General features: G+C 38.6%; 1 protein-coding gene across 3 annotated transcripts in view; it reads right to left on the bottom strand.

Moving 5' to 3' along the window:
• LOC122081053 overlaps positions 1 to 14858 on the bottom strand; it is a 50920-nt gene extending 36062 nt beyond the window's left edge. The window contains exons 1-2 of one of the 3 annotated variants that reach the window (XM_042648006.1): positions 14726 to 14858; positions 14408 to 14569 (exon numbers count right to left, since the gene is read on the bottom strand). In XM_042648006.1, the coding sequence (XP_042503940.1) occupies positions 14408 to 14533 (126 nt within the window). In that variant the 5' untranslated portion in view covers positions 14534 to 14569; positions 14726 to 14858. Of the gene's footprint in view, positions 1 to 13893; positions 14388 to 14407; positions 14648 to 14725 lie in introns of those variants that run through there. The other 2 variants (XM_042648014.1, XM_042648021.1) reach the window with 2 other exon arrangements.
• Between the last annotated feature and the right edge of the window lie 4940 nt (positions 14859 to 19798).

Here is a 19798-nt window from a genome sequence, read left to right as displayed (position 1 = left end):
CCTCCCACTCTATGCCCTAGTATAATGATTCCTCTAGCATTAAGACCTTTACCACAATAATGTTGTCCATAGATCAAATTATTCCATGGATAGGATTTACTGTCAATAGATCCATTGCGTGAAGGATCAAAGTGACCCTGTCATGGATCAAACTGAGAGTAGGCCCAACGTCGGGACAGTTAGTCAGATGGGTGGTGACATGGACGAGTATATGGCATCTTGAGAGGGTCCTGTTAATTCACAGACACCTCAACCTTTTTGTGTCCCAGCCTGGTGGGGATGATGAAGAGGGCATCGAATGGTAGCATTCTAGTTGCCATACTCAATAGATTCCTCATTTGATGGTAATGGGGGTGATGATGATGGAAATGCCTCCTACATGTGCAAGCTATTTGAGCTGCCCACGTCTCCGATTAATACCACCACCTGAGGAGTAGGATAGTAGCATCAAGTCCATAGACGTCAGTCTCTCGAGCTTGACTGACACTCTCTAAGAGGACTAAGTATGGAATATGGTATGCAAAGGGGCAGTGGGCCAGTGGCATGCAGAATCATATGACATGAGGAGCACTGGTTCCAACAACATGTTTAGCACTTCATCGTCATTTCCCTCTACCTCTGAGTATCAAGGTCAATCAAGTAATGGGTAAGATTTTGTGGACTGCATCTTCTCATTCCCAACATGTAATACCCTGAATTTTGAAGCAGCTGTTCCCCAGTGTCAGGACCTAACTGGCACATGGGAAATAGGCTATTATCTTATGGATCACACATGTACAATAGTAGAAAGGAGAAATTAGCAGATTTAATAGTCAAGTAGGAGGGGTAAAATAGTTAAAATTTGTGGGAATGGCCCCACACATATCACGTAATGCAAGACAGAGGATTAGTCTGCTGAAAGGCCAAAAATAAGGCAACCGGCTAGCCAGTTTGGCTGGCAGAATACTGAAAAATTGGGTTTTCTTTGTGGGGCCCACTTCTCTGTAGCATTGCTCCTTGCACTCCCACCATTAACCATAGTGGGTAGTGGGGCCTACTTGGGGTTATGAGATGTTAAAGTTTTAGATTAATTTAAATCAAGTTATAGGGTCCAGCCAAACACCCCTAAGGTCTCATTTGGGCTGGCCTATAAATATTTTCTATTAGCCCTAATGCCTCATTTGTGCCATACGGTTACTGTTAGCAACAAGGAAAAGAAGAAGGAAAAGAGAAGAAGAAAGGAGGAGGAGAGAAGGGAAGAAGAAAGAAAGGAAGAGGGCTTCTGCACCTAGGGCTCCTATTGAACAGTTCAGCCAACAAGTAGGAAATTCTGCCAAGTACAATTGCAGAATTTAAACTAGTTCATCTGAATTCATAATTAGGATTAGGGATTTCAGTCCAATAAGGAATGTAATCAGATTCCTGTGCTCTAATCAGCTTCCCAATAGAAGAATCCCCAAAATTCAACAAGGTTCTAAGGCCCAATTGGCTTGAAACCATCTCTGTAAACCCAAAAACAGAAGGTTTTCAGCAATCGGGGTTGATTCCTGTAAATTAATGAGGGAATTAGGCTGATTGTAGCTTGAATTCTGCAGTAGAACAAAATAAGAATTTAAATTAGATTAAAAATAGATTTTTAAAGGTGTTGATCAGAAATTCTTTTCAGAAAAATCAAGTATGGAGCTCAATTGGAGATAACATGGGACTTTGGTGACTGTAACCTGATCATTACAGTTTTAATTTGGTATTTAAGAGGGGGAATTGATTCAATTGTGCTAAAACACCTAAATTCCCATCTAAATCCTAGAATTTCTGAAATTGGAATGTGTAGAAACCTAGGTTAGCTAATCTACTCCTAGAGGTGGGTCAGTATGTTGACCACATAAGCATATAAGACTCTCCATACAAGGGCAGACCAATTAGGCTAGAAAGGGAATCAATTTTTGGGCTTACAATGTACAGCAGTAGCAGTGGCAGAATTGGATTCTGCGGAAAATGGGCTCCGATAGGCTCGATCGGCCAACTGGTTGGGCTAGGCCATACCTGCCGATTGGAGTTTTAGAGCCCTATATGGCTGATGGTTGGGTCTAGGTGCACCCTGTACAAGGGTGGGGCCTACAGATACGTACTTAGTGAAACTTAGCCCTATAAAGATGACGGTGGTACGGATTCCAGAGCCTAAACCTGTCACTAAATTGGCTGAGAGGACTCTGTCATAGTCAGGGAATGTCCATAAGGAGTGTAAGACCATACCTCTTTACATAAAATAGTACAATGAGGAAGAAGACTGCTTTGGGAATCAGCCCAATCCGCTGAGGTCTATGATAACCCACAAGTTGCCTCTGATGGGTGTCTGATGAAGTCTGTACTATGTGGCTTAGTCTGTTTAGACAAAAAGGAAACCTGAGATTGTGCGGATTAGGTTAGTGACTCACATAGGGGTTAGGGAGCCAAGTTGGTTAAGTAGGTACGTTGTTGGGAGAAATGTTGGGCAGGAATCAGTGCCTCTGTATGACTGTTGGTTTGGATTCCGGTAAGGGAATTCACTAGGAGTTTAGGAAGTTGGGTTGTCCTTGGACAGTGAATACTAAAACTAACCTAAAATATTAATTATTTAATTAGGCACCTAAGATACTCAGCAAAGGTACGCGTGGATGGGAACTCAACGAAAAGGCATCAGATTCGGGTATCAAGGTGAGTGGGTGATTGTTTTACTTTACGGAGTGTTTCTATATACTTTTATGTTCTGCATGCTCGTGTATGTGATGGAAACCATGGTTTGGATTTATTATATATAAAAAAATATATAATGCACATGTGGTATGATTTTACCGACTTTGATGTTATCAAGGTTTTGCGGATGCGTAGAATTATTGTTGTGCGGTGATGGTTGTAACATTGACGGTCTGAGGCGTGATGTGGCCAAGGTTCTTTTTGGTACCATGGGCTGAGAGGTCAGACTTACAAATATAGCCACAGATGTGTGTATGGATGCTATGGATGTTATTGATGCATGTAGATGCATATGGTTATGATCACATCCCAGTGCTATAACCCCTTGCCAATAAGGGGTAAGGTATTGGCCATAGTTGTCATGGCGCCAAGGCAAACCAAGGCGGTGGAGGGTTATCTAAGCGCTTAGGCCAGAAGGCGCCCGCCTTAAGGTGAACAAGTGTTATTTTTTATTTTTCCTATTTTCTAACATTATTTAGTAAGTTATATATACCTTGTATCATAAAAAATCAAGATTAAGCCACATCAAGTCATTAAAAATCAACATTTAGCCACATCAAATCATAAAAAATTAACATTAAGTCATATTAAGTTATAAAAAATCAACATTTAGAGAAATGCTCTTATTCTATAATAAGTTTGACTGGTCAAATGATTTTATTTTTACATGAGACTTTTTGTATTAGTTATAATATAAAACCAGCTTTCTAAAAAGTCTAAGATTACTTAAATCTGAGTTGCAATGACAAAGTTATGCTTCAGTCAAACTAATTTTTAAGTGCTCGAATACTGTTAAAATCGCCTGAATGAAAATAATTTTATGAATATCAAAACAAAATATTTTTTTACCGGACTTTTGGTTTTTAGCAATGTTTTAACATGATAGAATTTATAAAATTTTCATAATTGAGAAAAAACCCTAGTATTTAAAAGTTGAAAATCGTCCCTATAACCAAAATCCAATTTTTGTTCTTGGACTGGGGGGGTTGACTTTTTATCCTTTTGGAATTTGATTTTTAAACTATTTTTATTGGATTCAAATAGGGGGTATTTGCTTATTTATGAATAATATCTTAAGTAAATGAATATTAAAAACATTTACTTGAATGATATTTGGCATAAATAAGTGCCGAAACACAAGGCAACATGCAGTGCAACAAGGCGGCTGTCGCCTAGGCCCCAGGCAAACCGCCTGGACGCCTAGGCAACGCCTTGACAACTATAGTATTGGCTAATGCCACTCAGTGGTAGGTCGCGGATGACTATTATGCCTAGATACAACGTACTGTATCCTGAGAGGGCACAACATGGTACGACGTACCCTACGCATAACTATCGGACAGCATGGGAGACCAATGACGGTGTGGGATTTTGAGACCATATTATCAGGGGTTACTTGTTAAAATATTTCTATGTGGGCTTATATTAATTGGGTTTTTGTGCCTTAATAAAACCAAGTTAATTATATGGTCTAATTAAGTGAGACATACATGCTTTAATTAGTTTAATATGGGCTTCGCTAGTGTGGGCTTTAGTTAACCATTGGACTTGTGATGAGTGGGTCCATTGGGAAACTTTATAAATAGAGAGCTAGGTCCCTCCTCTAACCCTAATCTTATTCACAACGTACATTCTGGAGAGAGAGGGAGAAAGAGAAAGAGACAGGGTTTCTTGTGGCTTCCTCCCTTGTGTGTTCAAGTTCCTCATCTAGCCAGTGATCATAGGGAAATAGAAGAAAAGTACCTTACTAAGTGGATCAAATGGTTTTCCGTTGTGCTTTGTTTTACTATAGATCCCAAATAAGGTACGCTTTTCTTGATTATAGTTTATATCCCATTGTTCTTGGTGTTCTTAATCTATCAATGGTAATCTATTGGGTCTAAGGATTATATCTTGTAGAGATTTTAATCCTACATGTGGTATCAGAGCCACCATAGATTAGGTTTAGAACCCTAATCATATTTGCAAGGGATAGATTAAAGTTTCTGGATTGAATCCATGGATTATGGATGGCTAGGTTTAAAACCCTAATCAAATTTATGAGAGATGGATCGTAGTTTTTGGATTGAATCCATAAATTAAAGATGATTATTTTGAAACTCTAATAGATTAGGGATGATTATTTTGAAACCCTAATTGATTAAGGATTATTAGGTTTAAAACCTTAATCAATAAGGATTATTAGGTTTAAAACCCTAATTATTGAGGATAAATAGTACCATGGTACTGTTCATGGGATTAAAAATAAATGAAGAAAGATCCTAATGGCTGATTAAAGTATTAAACAATGTTATTAGCATCTAATGTAATTTTAGGGACAATTTTTAACCCCTTGTCTTCAAGTCTAAAATTACATATTATTTGATTTGATGTAAATGATATTAAGTATATCCCGGTATGAGAGAGTTTCATAAATTTGATTAAGTTGTAGCCACCAAAGTGGTCTTTTTGATTGAATCTGTGAAATATCGGTTTTATACGGTAGTGGGATGACTCTAGTTCTAATGCATGGTCATACAGCCAAAGGAGGCGATTGTGTATTAGTACTTAGAGGGTCACATAAACAACATATGATTAAGAATTGACTAACCCAAGTAATCTATACACCCAAAGGTGATAGCCTATCAAATGTTGGAATATGTTTTCATGGCCGCTGATGTGTGGAGGGTTCTACAACTGTATGTTATGAATTCAGCCCAAAGGTATTTACATAATGATGTTTGTGAACTCTCAATTGGTGTACTTATATATTTTTTTAAGTTACACGGTACTCACATTATGCTAAAGATATACATTATTTATTTTTCTGTCACTTTTTCTATTAACAATAATATGGTTACTATTAAGGTTCTTACTGGGTCCAATTGCAAGAAATGGAAAGAGGATGTATTGTTTGCCATGGAAATGGAAGATGTTCATACATCCCTTATTATGAATAAACCAGCGGATCTCACTGATCAGAACACTGATGATGAAAAATTAGTGCATGCTGCATGGGTAAAGAGCAATCGCATCTGCTTACTATCCATAAAGAGGTCGATCAAAGATCACCTAAAAAGTGGTTTGCCTACTGATTGCATTGCTAAGGAGATGATGGATTCAGTAGCACTCAGATACCAAGTTTCATCGAATACTGAAATATGAACTCTTCTGCAGGAACTTTTCAATTTGAGGTATGATAGTTCTAAAGGTGTTAGGGACTATATAATTCGGATGGTGGATTACCAAACCAAACTCAAAGCCTTAAATACCCTTCATTCTAAATTTGGGATCATCAAAACCAATTATAACTCCCAAGATAAAACCTGGACCATTAATGACTTGATCTCTAGAGTTGTTACTAAGGAAGAAAAACTGAAGAAGAAAAAAACCCACACAACCTTGTTTGCTTCTAGCTCCAGTTTTCATAAAGGTAAATAGCCTAAATCTCATACTAATAAAGTTGCTCAAGAAACCAATAAGGAGTCTAATCAATCTAGCAATTTGGGTCATAAGAAATCCTCTTTTAAGAATGAGGATGGTCATTGTTTCCTTTGTAAGGAAAAAGGTCATATGAAAAATGAATGCCCTAAGTACACGACTTGGTTATCTAAACGTGAGCATGTATGTAATGATTCTTTGGCACTTGTTTGTGAATCCAACTTATCAGAAGCCTCATCCAGATCTTAGTGGCTAGAGAGCGGTGCAACTAACCATGTTGCTTTTACCATACAGGGATTCATAAACCGGAGGAAGCCAAATAAGGATGAATCAAAGCTCACTGTGGGGAACAACGAACAAGCTGACATAGAATTCGTGGGAGCTGTCATTTTAATTCTAGACTCTGGTTTGAAATTGATGTTAAGAAATAATTTTTTTATACCGTCCTTTAGACAGAATTTGATTTCCATTTCAGTTTTAAACTTGTGTGGTTACTATTTTGAAATAAAGAACATTATGGTTAATTTATTCTTCAATTCAAATAAGGTTGGTTACTGTACTACTATGTCTTATGGACTATATAGATTGTGTTTAGCTCCTCATGATATTTATGTCTCTTATATTGTTGAAAGAATTATTCTCAAAAGACCTTTACCTAAGGAGAAGTCTTACACGTTGTGGCATAAAAGGCTTGGTCACATCTCTAGGGAAAGAGTTGAAAGGTTGATAAAGTCTGACTTCTTGAAGGTGACCTAGAGACATGTGTAGACGGTTGGAAAGGAAAAATGACCAAGATAAAGAAGAAATCGTCAGTCCATAGTTCTGACCTATTAGAGGCTATTCACACTGACATCAGTGGACCCAATACAGCTACCTTGTGTAAAAATTTTTATTTCATCACATTTATTGATAACTATTCCCGATATGGTTATCTGTTCATGATTAAGGAAAAATTTGAGTCTCTTGATAAATTTAAGATTTTTAAGACTGAAGTCAAAAAATAATTGGGAAAAGTTATCAAGGTTGTTAGATCTGACCGGGGTAGTGAGTATTATGGTAAACATGGCGATGCTGGACAGCTTAAAGGCCCGTTTGCCAAATACTTAAGAGGATTCTGGGATAGTATGTCAATTTATTATGCCTAGGAGTCCTGAGCATAATGGGGTGGCCAAAAGGCGTAATCGCACCCTCATGGATATGATGAGAAGTATGGTTAGTAAGGAAAATTTATCTCAATTTTTATGGGGTGAGGCTTTGAAGACGGCCCTTCACATCTTTAATCAAGTCCCTACTAAGGCTGTTCCATTAACTCCTTTTGAATTATGGATTGGACCATGGTTTTAAGTATCTCCGATACCGATACGATACCCTCCGATACGTATCTTAAATTTAGCCGATCAATACGATACACATCGATACGATACATGAAATTTTTAAAATCCTTTCGTATCGATATATATCCTACAATACATACCGATATGCATCAATACACCACCAATACACATCGATACGATACGATATGCCTCGATACGACTATGAAAATTATAAAATTGAGGTAAAATGTACGTTTCAGTATGTATTGGTACGTATCGGTGAGTATCGATATGTATCGATCGGTACGTACCGATCGGTACGTATCGGTATATATTGGCACGTATCGATGAGTATCAATACGTATCGGTGAGTATCGGTATGTACCGATGCAGTGCATTATGGTCATATAATGGCCAAGATGGGTAATTTTTCAGAAAAACACGATTTTTTGAAGGGTTTTTGTTCCAAAGTTGCTGTCAGCCATATTTCTCTCTAACTAAAGTGGAAATCAAGGTTGGGAACAACGATTTTACATTCATGAGACAACTACAAACCTTGAATTCTTAGTACGATACCCTCAATTTAGTGTTTATGCATAATACATGTTATCAATAGCTTTCTTTAACAAACTCTTTATGCAAAAGTGTTTAAAAAAATGTTTCCTATCCATTTATGTGTGTATCTTTAGTGTATCTTAGTGTATCTCCGATACGATACTATACTCTCCGATACGTATCTTAATTTTGGCCGACCGATACGGCGACCGATACCGATACTTTAATCCTTGGACTGGACAGAAACCCAGTATGAACCATCTAAGAGTTTGGGGTTGTCCTGCATAAGTAAGGTTGTATAATCCAACTTTGAGCAAGTTGGACTCCAGAACTATTCGTTGCTACTTTGTTGCTTACCCTGATCATTCGAAAGTGTATATTTTTATAACCTTTGCGGAGGTACTAGAATTGTAGAATCACAGGCAGCAAAGTTTATGGAACTTGACGTGATCGAGAAGGATAGTTGTTCTCAGACTATAGAGAACAGTAGTAAGGTTAGGACGACTGTATCATTTACTCTACCTATTCCGATGGATGTAGAGCTTACTACACCAGTTGCTGCACCTATTGAGATACAGGAGCATATTGATATAGCTCCTTGTGAGGTTCCTCAGGTTCAGGATGTGGTTGTGGAGGCTCCACTTAAGAGATCCACCAAGGAGAGGAGGTCAGTCATACCACTAGACTATATGGTCTATTTGGGAGAACATGACTACGACATCGGTTGTGTGATTGATCCAGTTTCTTATTCAGATGCTACTTCTAGTCCTCAGTCAGATTTGTGGTTGGATGCAATGATAGATGAGATGCAATCGATGAAACATAATGGTGTTTGGGAGCTTATTGAATTACTGAAGGTTTTGCAATGAATGGTTTTGATCATATTGTATATAGACTTAATAAGTCTATTTATGGGCTCAAGCAAGCTTCAAGGCAATAGTACTTTAAGTTTGATAGTGTTATGACTTCATTCGGTTTTATTGAGAACCAAGTAGATCAAAGAATATATCACAAGGTCAGTGGGAGCAAATTTATTTTCCTTCTACTTTATGTGGATGATATCTTACTTGCAAGCAGTGATCTAGGACTATTGCATGAGACAAAGCAACTGTTATCTAGGGAGTTTGACATGAAGGACCCTGGTGATGAGTCTTTTGTCCTTGGCATTGAGATCCATAGGGATTGTTCTCGCCAACTATTAGGTCTTTCTCAGAGGGCATATATTGATCGTGTTCTGGAGAGGTTCAGTATGCTAGATTGCAACTCTGGGAATGTTCTAATTCTCAAGGGTGATAAACTGAGCTTATTACAATGCCCTAAAAGTAACATTGAGAGAGATTTAATGAAGAAAGTACAGTGCACTTGGAAGTATCACGTATGCTCAAATTTGTACTAGACCAGATATTGCTTTTGCAACAGGAGTTCTAGGCAGATATCAATCAGACCCTGGTCACGATCACTGGGTTGCTACCAAGAATGTTTTAAGGTACTTAAAAGGGGATAAAGAGTTATATATTGATTTAAAGACATGTTCAGGACCTACAGCTAGTAGGTTATACAGACAATGACTTTGCTGGTTGTCAGGATGACAGGAAGTCCACATCAGGATATATTTTCTTAATGGCAGTGGGGCAGTATCGTGGAAAAGTGCGAAACATAAATTGATAACTTCTTCAACTATGCAAGCAGAATTTGTAGCATGCTATGGAGCAGCTACTCAGGAAATTTGGTTCAGGAACCTCATAAGAGAGTTGACAGTGTTTGATTTTATGGCTAGACCCATCCAGTTGTACTGTGATAATAATTCTGTTGTGTTGCTTATTAACAACAATAAGGGTATCACAGGGTCTAAGCATATGAAGGTCAAATATTTGACCATAAAGAAAAAGATTAAGAAAGGTGACATCACAGTGGAGCATATTAGTACAGATGATATGGTAGCTGATCCCCTGACTAAAGGCCTTCGCCCTTATGTTTTTGAGAGACATGTCATTAGCATAGGCTTAGGAGCATCATGGGATGCAGTTGTTTAGTGGGAGATATTTTATTTTGCTCTATTGTGTAATAAAATTTTCATCTGTACTTTTTACCTTTTTGATAAATTTTGGGATTATATATTAACTGTCTTTTGCATGGAATTCTATTCAATAAAATGCAATTTTGTTATAACTGTTGTATTTAACACGTGGGTGTTTTATATGTTGGCATGTTATATATATAAATGTTTGAAGTCTTAAGATATGTGTTAACCTTGAGCAAAGGTTGGGGCATTCAATTATTAGTCTTAAGGTATGTCTTATAGCACATAAAATATAACTCGAGTTATTGAAGATAAGACATACAGGTTCATTGGATCCATAAAGAATTTTCTCAAATGTGATTATATCACTTAAGGGAGAGAAAAATTGGATTAACAAGGGGATAACACATATGGAACCATTATGTGGGTGTTATCCAGTTGCTACACTGCCATATTGAATCCATGTTAGTAGAGTTGAGAGCTCTCGTGACCATGGAAAGTCCTGTGTCATTTACAAGATGCAGTTACCGCCATGATTCGGTATCTGAGACTCTATGAGATAGGATTAACTATTAGAGATGTCTCTAGACCATTATAAAGGCATGTGCATTAAGGTGATGATTAGCCTGAGATTGTTTTTTAAGGACAATATAAGTATTAAAAAATTGATAGCAATTATAGCCCAAGTGGGAGAATGTTAGAATATTTCTATGTAGGCTTATATTAATTGTGTTTTTGTGCTTTAATAAAACCAAGCTAATTATATGGTATAATTAAGTGAGACATACATGTTTTAATTAATTTAACATGGGCTAGCTAGTGTGGGCTTTAGTTAACCATTGGACTTGTGATGAGTGGGTCCATTGGGAAACTTTATAAATAGAGAGCTAAGTCCCTCCTCTAACCCTAATCTTATTCACAACATACATTCTGGAGAGAGAGAGAGAGAAAGAGAAAGAGACAGGGTTTCTTGTGGCTTCCTCTCTTGTGCGTTCAAGTTCCTCATCTAGCTAGTGATCATAGGTGAATAGAGGAGAAGTACCTTGCTACGTGGATCAGAAGGTTTTCCACTGCGTTTTACTTTATTATGAATCCCAAACAAAGTACGTTTTTATTGATTATAGTTTATATCTCATTGTTCTTAGTGTTCTTAATTTATCTATGGTGATCTATTGGGTCTAAGGATTATATCTTATTGAGATTTTAATCCTACATTACTATTTAGGGGTTGGCTAGGGGACCGAGGTTCTTTTCGGGACTGGCTGACTCCTGTTTGCAACTAGCTTGTATCTCTGAGGCCCGACGTACTAGGAAGGGGATACCACCTACGTTGCTTATAGCAACTACACCCATATATTGAGATTTAGCAACTAGAACGGATATTTATAAATAAAATAGATCATGTAGTTGTGCATCTGTGGATATTACTGTGAGTGTGTTGGCATCATGATATTGTGTGTGTGATTGCATGCTCACCCCTCACTGGGCTATGAAGCTCACCCCTCGTGGATTTATGTTTTTAGAGGATGGAACCTGAGCTAGAGTGGATCGAGACTCGGCAATGGTTGTGAGATTGTGTCAGTGAGACATGTGGTGGAGGACTGGGATTTCCTTTGCTTTAAGGTTTAATTATTATGGTTGTCAGATGTGATTATATTATGGTAATCGTGAGTTATAATTCAATTATGTCTATAATTATTATTTATCATTTAGATTAATCACCATGGGTTATGTAAAATATAAATTTTCCCTTATATGCGTACTCTGATTTGGTAAAAGATTTTATACTTGTGTAAGTTCATCTCTACATTAGATCCTGGTGGTTCAAGCTGACTAGTACGGTAAGATATCCAGTGCCGCACACCTTGGCCTAATGTAAGGCAGGGTGTGACACAACACCCCAGCTATACATGACGGTGCCGGTTCCATAACCACCATACATGTTGGTGACAGTTACATAGGCACCATCCAGTAGAAGTGGATCTTAATCAAGTTCCTCACAGTTCGTAGATCTATACCCTAGATTAAATTACCTCCATTTGGTTGACGATTTCATTTATAGAGTTGTAGTGGAGGACTTCGATCGTTTCTTCTGCTATACAATGACCTGGCAAGCTTTTATGATACGATTAAAGGATAACTTGATCCAACACCAGCAACAACATTCTAGTGGTTTTGATCCTGTCTAGCACTCGTTTCTATACTAAGAGTCTCTAGGACTCCAGGATGGGCATTTAGCGGTAACTCATTACATATATTGTACTATTGTTGAACTTCAATAGATGTGATTGAAACATACTATATGCATGCATAATTTATGAAATGTTTTATGATTTGATGTCTATTCATTCCTAATGCATGTTTAAGTTGTTTAACTTGAATTATGTGTTCTAGTGTTAAACATTGAGTGGAATAGGCCATATTAGAGAATGTATACAACTTATAATACCAACCTAGGGTCTGAAGTCAAACTACCATTTTGGGTGTGATTTTTTAAAATCTAAATGTTCCACCATGTTTAGAGGGCCCAAAATAGGGTGTTCTAGAAGTTTCAATACCTATTTTGCAATTCGGCCTCTGAAACCAACTATCGAAACTTGAAAGAAAAAACGTAAATATTTGGAACAAAAATTCGGTTTCAATTGAAACATTTTGGTTTCAAACCTGAACAAAACTAGGCTCAAAACCGAAACCTAATACTATGGTCCTAAGATATGCTTGTCTTTCCTCACCACTTCTCCTTGAGTCATTTTAGGCTTTCCCTGGGCTTGTTAAGGTCTTTTGATTTAAATCAAATCTACCACCTAGTACTATGGTCCTAAGATATGCTATCTATACCACCCCAAATGACTTTCTTACAACTTATTATGTATCGGTGCTACTCCAAGATTAACTCTAATTTGTTCTTTCTATATTTTATCTTTTCTAGTTTTACCACTCATCCATCTCAGCATCCTTACTTCAACTACTCCAAGTTTGTTTATATGGTGAACTGGACATGGGAAATATTAAATTTGCTGCTTAATATTTCTGATTTGATCAAACAGTTTAGCTATACCTGTGGCAGATTTTGTAGCTGCTAAATATGCAATACATGAAAACATCAGCAATGTGAAGGGTGTACCAAGTGCATGAGGCTCCCAACACTTTGATGGGTCTGAGGAGGGTCATAATGTATGTAGCCTTTCCCCCCGCTTTGCAAAGAGACTGTTTCACGACTCCAACCCGTGACCACTACGTGGTAATTGTGCAACTTTACCATTGCAGCAAGGTAAAGTATAGATGCGAAATTGTATACACTATGGCTAGGTGAATCTTTAGAAAGCTGTGTAGTAGATATCTACGTCTATGTACATTAGGCTCACATTCTCTCACCTAGTAGCCCCTTTCCCTCCTTTATTCAAATAGTGAGGCATCCCCTTTGTGCGTCAATTGGTTTGGCGTGGGAGATGACATTACATGTAAGAGTGACGTATAGAACCCAAGCCCATATTCTATATTTGTCCTTATAATATTTCGTTCTGGTAAAAAAAAAAAAAAAAATAAGAGATTAGAAGTTTAACTCAGACTGTCGCTGCCTGAATAAGCTGAGTTAGACTCCGCATAACATCTGAGTCAAACAGCTGTCAACCTTATCAAACGATTCAAAGGAGATAGATTGTAGAAACACAAAATATTAAACAAACACACCAAAAAAAAAAAGAAACTAAATGAGAGAATGCTTTTGCAAAAAGGGCTTCCCGAGTTGATTCGGGCGAGTTTGAGTTTTTGATCTTCTAGGGTTTGAAGGCAAACCACCATGAGCAAAGCTCCTAAATGAATCAACTAATTAAGCAAAACTTGAAAGCTCATAAACCAGAAATTTGATCATACCCAAAATATAGAATAAAACATACGATAGAACTCCAAACCAATGTCCCTAAGAGAAAGAAGAACAGCTCCCACCTCCATCTAAGTTCAGGGTTTGACAGAAATGGCAAGAACACAGAATTTCCCATTGAAGAACTAGTCTGGAATCTGTGATCCTAATGACAGGAAGAACATAAGAAAGGGGAAAATTGTACAGGTAAAGTAAACGACACAAAACTGATACCGAACCGGTTCAATGTCGTAACAGTTCTCATGCTTCTTTTTTCCTGGGCAAGTTTATGCCAATGTGGGCTTGTTTTAAAAAGCCCATGAGGATGAAGATGGGCTAATGACTATGAGCTTTATTTCGCCTCCTCCATACATTTTCAGATGGTTGACCAGCCATTGACCCAGCGCAATCCAAACTTGACGAACAAGTTATCACACAAGAAAATGAAAACATATTTCTCCTTTTATGAAGACTAAAGCTATTATTATAATGTAGAAAAGAAGAAGAAGAGAGATGATAGTGGCAAACTTGTTCTTTGTAAAGCTCTTTGTTCATGACATCTTCTAGTTTCCAAGAAAACACGAAATCGATCAATTCTGTGTGTTTTTGCTTTCCCTTCTTCTTAGCTGATGATGATGATGATGCCTTCTCCATCTTCTCTGTCTTCTCCAACCTCTCTCTTCTTCCACTCTGCAGTAAACAGAGATAAGCAGAGAAATGAGAATCCACTTTCAGTCTCACCTTTTGAAACCACAATAAAAGATTATCAAATGAAATAGGTAAAGAGATAGTAATGGATTTCTTAGGTCACAAGGAACATAAAAGGAGAAATGAGGAGGAAGAAACCTAGGAAAGGAAGGATTATGCTTATCCTCAGTCCAAATCAAAAGCAATTCTACAAAAAGAAATCACTAAAAATTATTGATTCATAAGAAAGTGACAACCATTCTTCCTTCTTTAATCCACTTTTAATCTCTTTCACCCCCCCCCCCAAAGAAAAAAGAAAAGCTGATTCAAAAAGCTATAGAGAAACCCTAATGTGAAAGACAGAAAGGGTGAGACAAGGGGGTCTTTTTTTTTTTTTTCTTCTGCTAAACGTGATAAGGGGTCTTCACTCTTCAGACCTTTTAGGCTTCTGTCCGTACCAGATGATGACCTGGTCGTTGGGAGTACGGATATAAATGAAACTTCCTTGAGAAGGAAGGTGGCCAAGTCAATGATATCAACCGTTAGATCTAGTGGTATTGGGCCCACCCAATTCAATCTCCAATTGAATGTTATGGTCCCAAGAAGAAAATAACACCTGAAATTCTGAACTCATATTACGAAAAAAAAAAAATCTGAACCATTGAAGTCTATGAAATCTCTTTAATTGAAATCTTCGCATGGATGAAGAATTTGGCCAGGTCGGATTTGATTGGGTCCGTTAACCCAAACCTATTTGGGCTACAGTAATAGCATGTCACAATGTCAGGTGAAGATCCGAAGATGTTAGATAGTGAAACCCGGTGGTACTGGATCGGGTAAAGAACATCTAAGGTAGGAGTGGGACGTCATAGGGTTAAGTCAGCAAGTTACATGGTATCAGAATAATAGAGTGCTCCATGTAATCATGTTAAAGTGAATGGAGTGATTTTGATCCTTTGGAATAAAAAATTCCATAAGAAGACAAGAAAGAGATCAAGTGATGACTTACAAAATAGATGGAGCGACCAATTGGGTAACTAAGTCAAAAGAGAGAGAGAGAGAGAGAGAACTTCTCACAATTATAAGGTGGAGAGAACAGCTCTTCGAAGGTCATGGTATTGCATTGTGTGAATTTTTAGAATCAAACTCTATCGTTTAATCTTCCCATGTAATGACATTAATTCAATAGTTTTTCCCTTTCTATTGGCATTTTTCCTTTGTATTATTAATGTTCTTATTGGTGGTTGGGGGAGGAAAGATGCCTAATCACGTAGCCATATCACCCAACATAGAGGCGCACGAAATTATATCTCAATTCCTGTAATTAAAAAAAAAATCACATTCATGTTGATGCCATTATGCAATGCAACCAGAAAGCAATCTCTTAGCCTTTTATTTGTTTTGTTTTGTTTTTTTTTTTAATTGACTTCCACATGGTAGTATCTAGTTGGCTGAAATTTGACACTTGACATGATTTCTAAGGATGTCAAATGGGATGGTCTTTTTACTGATTCTAGTTCCAAGGGGCCTTTCCCATAACAATCCTGTATATTAAATAGTCCCAACACTTGGATTCGGTCTTATTTAATAACAGGACGTCTTTCCGATTCCTCAATTATTCTAGGCACTTAAATACCAAAATATAAGTATTTCTTTGTTATTATGACACAACCCGACATAATCCAATTACAGTTCTAGTTCCTTAACTAGTCTTGGCCCTCAAAGTCACAAACACTCAAATATAAGTGTTTCTTTCACACAACCCTTAGTGCTTCTTTGTATCTATGACGTAAATCTTAAATAAGTTATGGGAGTGGGTTAGGAATGCTAGCAAATTACAATAGAATTAGGAATGCTAGCAAGCCTTGGTCGTTGGATTAGCTGGAAATTGATATAAATCGTCAGATTTAAATTTTTATTGTAATGCTAAAATACATAGTGACTAACAATAGTATAGAACTCACCCAGATACAGTATTTTTGGGAAGCGAGATGTCAGTTAGATTTCCATGAAAAAATTTGGATTTCCTAACACATCTCTCTCAGTCTTCCTCTTTTCTTCTTCTCGCTTCTATCTTCTTCTTCCCCCTTGTGCGAACTTCGTCTGCAACTGTAGGCAACCTATTACTATGCTCACATCTTTCTCTCCCTCTTCCTCGTTTCTCTTTTCATCTTCATCTTTCTCCCCACTGCAACAAAGTTCGTCAAAACATCTTGGTGACTCCTCCTGACCTTGCCTTGTTGTTTGGAGCAAGGTTAACGTCAGCGTGAAAAGCATTCAAAGACCGAGTGTCACACCCCATTCACACAGAACCGGATCGGTGATCGGGTTAACTCCGATTAACCTAAACCTGCGAGGATCATCTGATACAATACCCAACCACAGCATACACACATCTAAGATAAACATTCAAAAGTTCAGCGAAAGACTTAATTTACCTGTAAATACCCCCAATATACTTGATACCCAAATTATAGTATATAGATAATTACATGTGGGCCCGCAGCCATGATATTTACACAAAAAGAATAACAATTCACGTATCAAGTACACAAAAAGGGATCAACAAAAGAATCAAAAAGTATAACCCTGCAAGGCGTCAATACTGCGGTCCCGCAGCACAACCCTCGCACAAGCAATCTGTGCCATGCTCACACTCCTCGGGGACCCACCAATCCTCGTTGGGGAACTCAACTGTGGGGCTTGACCCTTGATCTTCAGGCGGGTAACCTGCAGAATCATCAAAAAGAGGTGTACACGTGAGATGGGCTCACTAGCTCAGTAAGTGAAAAAAAGGATCACACAACAATGCACACAACAATCACAACCATATGCACTATATGCTATGCAATTCATTTTAAATCACATCCACCTAAACAACATTACTAAGTCTTTGGTTTAGTGCTACTACAACCACAGTGCGCATATACTCCGGGTACGAGCCACGAACTTCATCCCGCGATACGCCCATAGGGCTGTCGGAGAAGGCCCACCGTGAGTACTCGAAAAAGTAAAGCATGCCGACTACCGGCTCTCAACATAAAAGTAAATGACAAAAAGTAAAGGTGCTGACTCCAGCAATTTAAAAACAGTACGATTGTCCCTCTTGAATATACCACTGAGGTTGTCGACTGTCCTAATGACCAGCTGGGCGTATGTCTAACCGCCACAGTGACCCGACAACCGTGATCACTGCTTCTCCCCAAATGGTAACCTAACACCTCAACTCCTATTGGGAAGGGTCGTAGCACGGGAAGATGATAATCCTAAACCGCATGCGAGAAACGTAGTACAATTGCATAGTGCCACCGCGTCCCATTCCACGGGCCACCAATGCACTCGTTTTCAAGCCGACTATGGCATCTAGTATAATAATCCATCATGCACAATGATCCCATCATTCATCACACAAGCACATCATCACTTAGCATTGAGAAAGTAGAACACCACACGCATATTATAATCATATGAGGATGACTAAGCTACACATAGTTTGCATGATGACATGGCTAATCTAGATACAATTGCATGATGCACAACAAGCCTTAAAATAAATCCAAACATCCTCTCCCCACTTACTTGTCGTGTACAAAGACTCACGCCCGGTACGGGTGAGATCCGACGCGAGAAACGTAAATTTTGGTGAACATATCATAAGTGAATGGGGTTAGTATTTCACCACTTTGGGGTAAAAAATAACAAGATTTGATGACAAAATCATGTTTAGAATCATAAAAGAAGGTCGCACGTCCATTTTGGGTCCATTCGGACACAAAAATCACGTTGGGGGCCTCTCGAGTGGGTCGGACAGCCCACCTGTCACGGCTCACCGGTCATCTCAGGTGGGCGGGTCGGCCCACCGGTCGGCCCCGAGGGTCTACCCTCTCAGGTGGGTGCCCTCAGGAGGGCTGCGCGACCCACCGGTCTCAGCCCACCTGAGAGGGCGGAAAAATGCGTTTTTCGCTGAAACTTTCCCCCAACCTTTGGGGAATCAAATGGGGCTTTTCCAATCACATTTTCCACACATTCAATGTCTTATAAGATGATTCTAACCTAGATCTAAGTTAGATTTGAAGATTGGGAAGCCATCTAAACTTCTTTGCTCAAGAACTCTATCAAAACCCCAAAAATCACTTCATTGCTCAAGAATCACCAATGCTTTTCCAACCTTGCAAACACTTCTTCAAATCCTTCAAAATTAACATATAGACTATCTATTAAACCTTAAATTCATCATCTCAAGGGGGATTTACAAGGCCTCAAGGAACTCTACCCAAATCAAGGGTTTTACTTGGGTTTGGTGAAAGTTTAAGAAACATAGCCTTTGCTCACCTCTAATCGTAGATCTCGTGTTGGGGATCACTCTTCTGGCATCGGGATGGAAGATCAAACCTTGGCGCCGCATAAATCCATTTCTTCCTCCTCTTCCTTCCCTTTTCCTCTTCTCCGTTCTCTTTTCTGCCTTCTTTTCTCTCTCCTCTTTAATCTTCTCACCAACTTCTAAATGTAATAAATGAGATATTGAAAAACACAAAATAATGTTATTTATACTTTCTAAAAACCACTACTAACCATATGGGTGGGTCACTCAGGTGGGCGGATGCGCCCACCTGTGACCGCCCACCTGAGGGCTGAAAATTGGCCAACAAGTGGGATTTTGATAGAATTCGACTCTCGGCACACGGTATATTATACGTATATGCTTTAGGATACAGCTACATACCAGCATTATCCGTACATGGCCTTATGATACGTGCATGTGCACGGCTTGGGTACACCCGTCTCCTCTGGCACTGACTCGGACTTGTCTGGCCAACCTGTGTTCAAAGTCACCCTTCCCATCATGGTCAATAAGGAACCCGCCTTAACCCTCTTTGGTTCGGGTCCTGCATGGTTAAACCGGGTCAACTATGTAATTAGACTAGGTTTAAAAAGTAGGGTATCACACCGAGAGAGAAGGGAAAGCCAGTGGAGGGCAACCAAGTTTTAATGGCAATGAAAGAGAAAACAGTGAAGGGTTGAACCTCGGCTGCATTAGTGATGCATGTTCTTGTAACCTTTCCAATCCACCCTGTTTGAAGTCCCCACCCCAGTGCCCGTGTTCTTGTTCTCGCCGTTAAACAGTGTGTCAAGTGCGAAATCACCGTTCCATACATGCCATCCTGCGAGATCAATGATGTCAGTGATTTGGACTGCATTATGATGGTCCTCGAGTATTGTTTCCATGGCCTT

The sequence above is a fragment of the Macadamia integrifolia genome, chromosome 1, assembly GCF_013358625.1.
Source record: "Macadamia integrifolia cultivar HAES 741 chromosome 1, SCU_Mint_v3, whole genome shotgun sequence".
NCBI lineage: Eukaryota > Viridiplantae > Streptophyta > Magnoliopsida > Proteales > Proteaceae > Macadamia > Macadamia integrifolia.
Note: the sequence above shows the minus strand (reverse complement) of the source record. Positions and strands in the feature narration are given on the sequence as shown.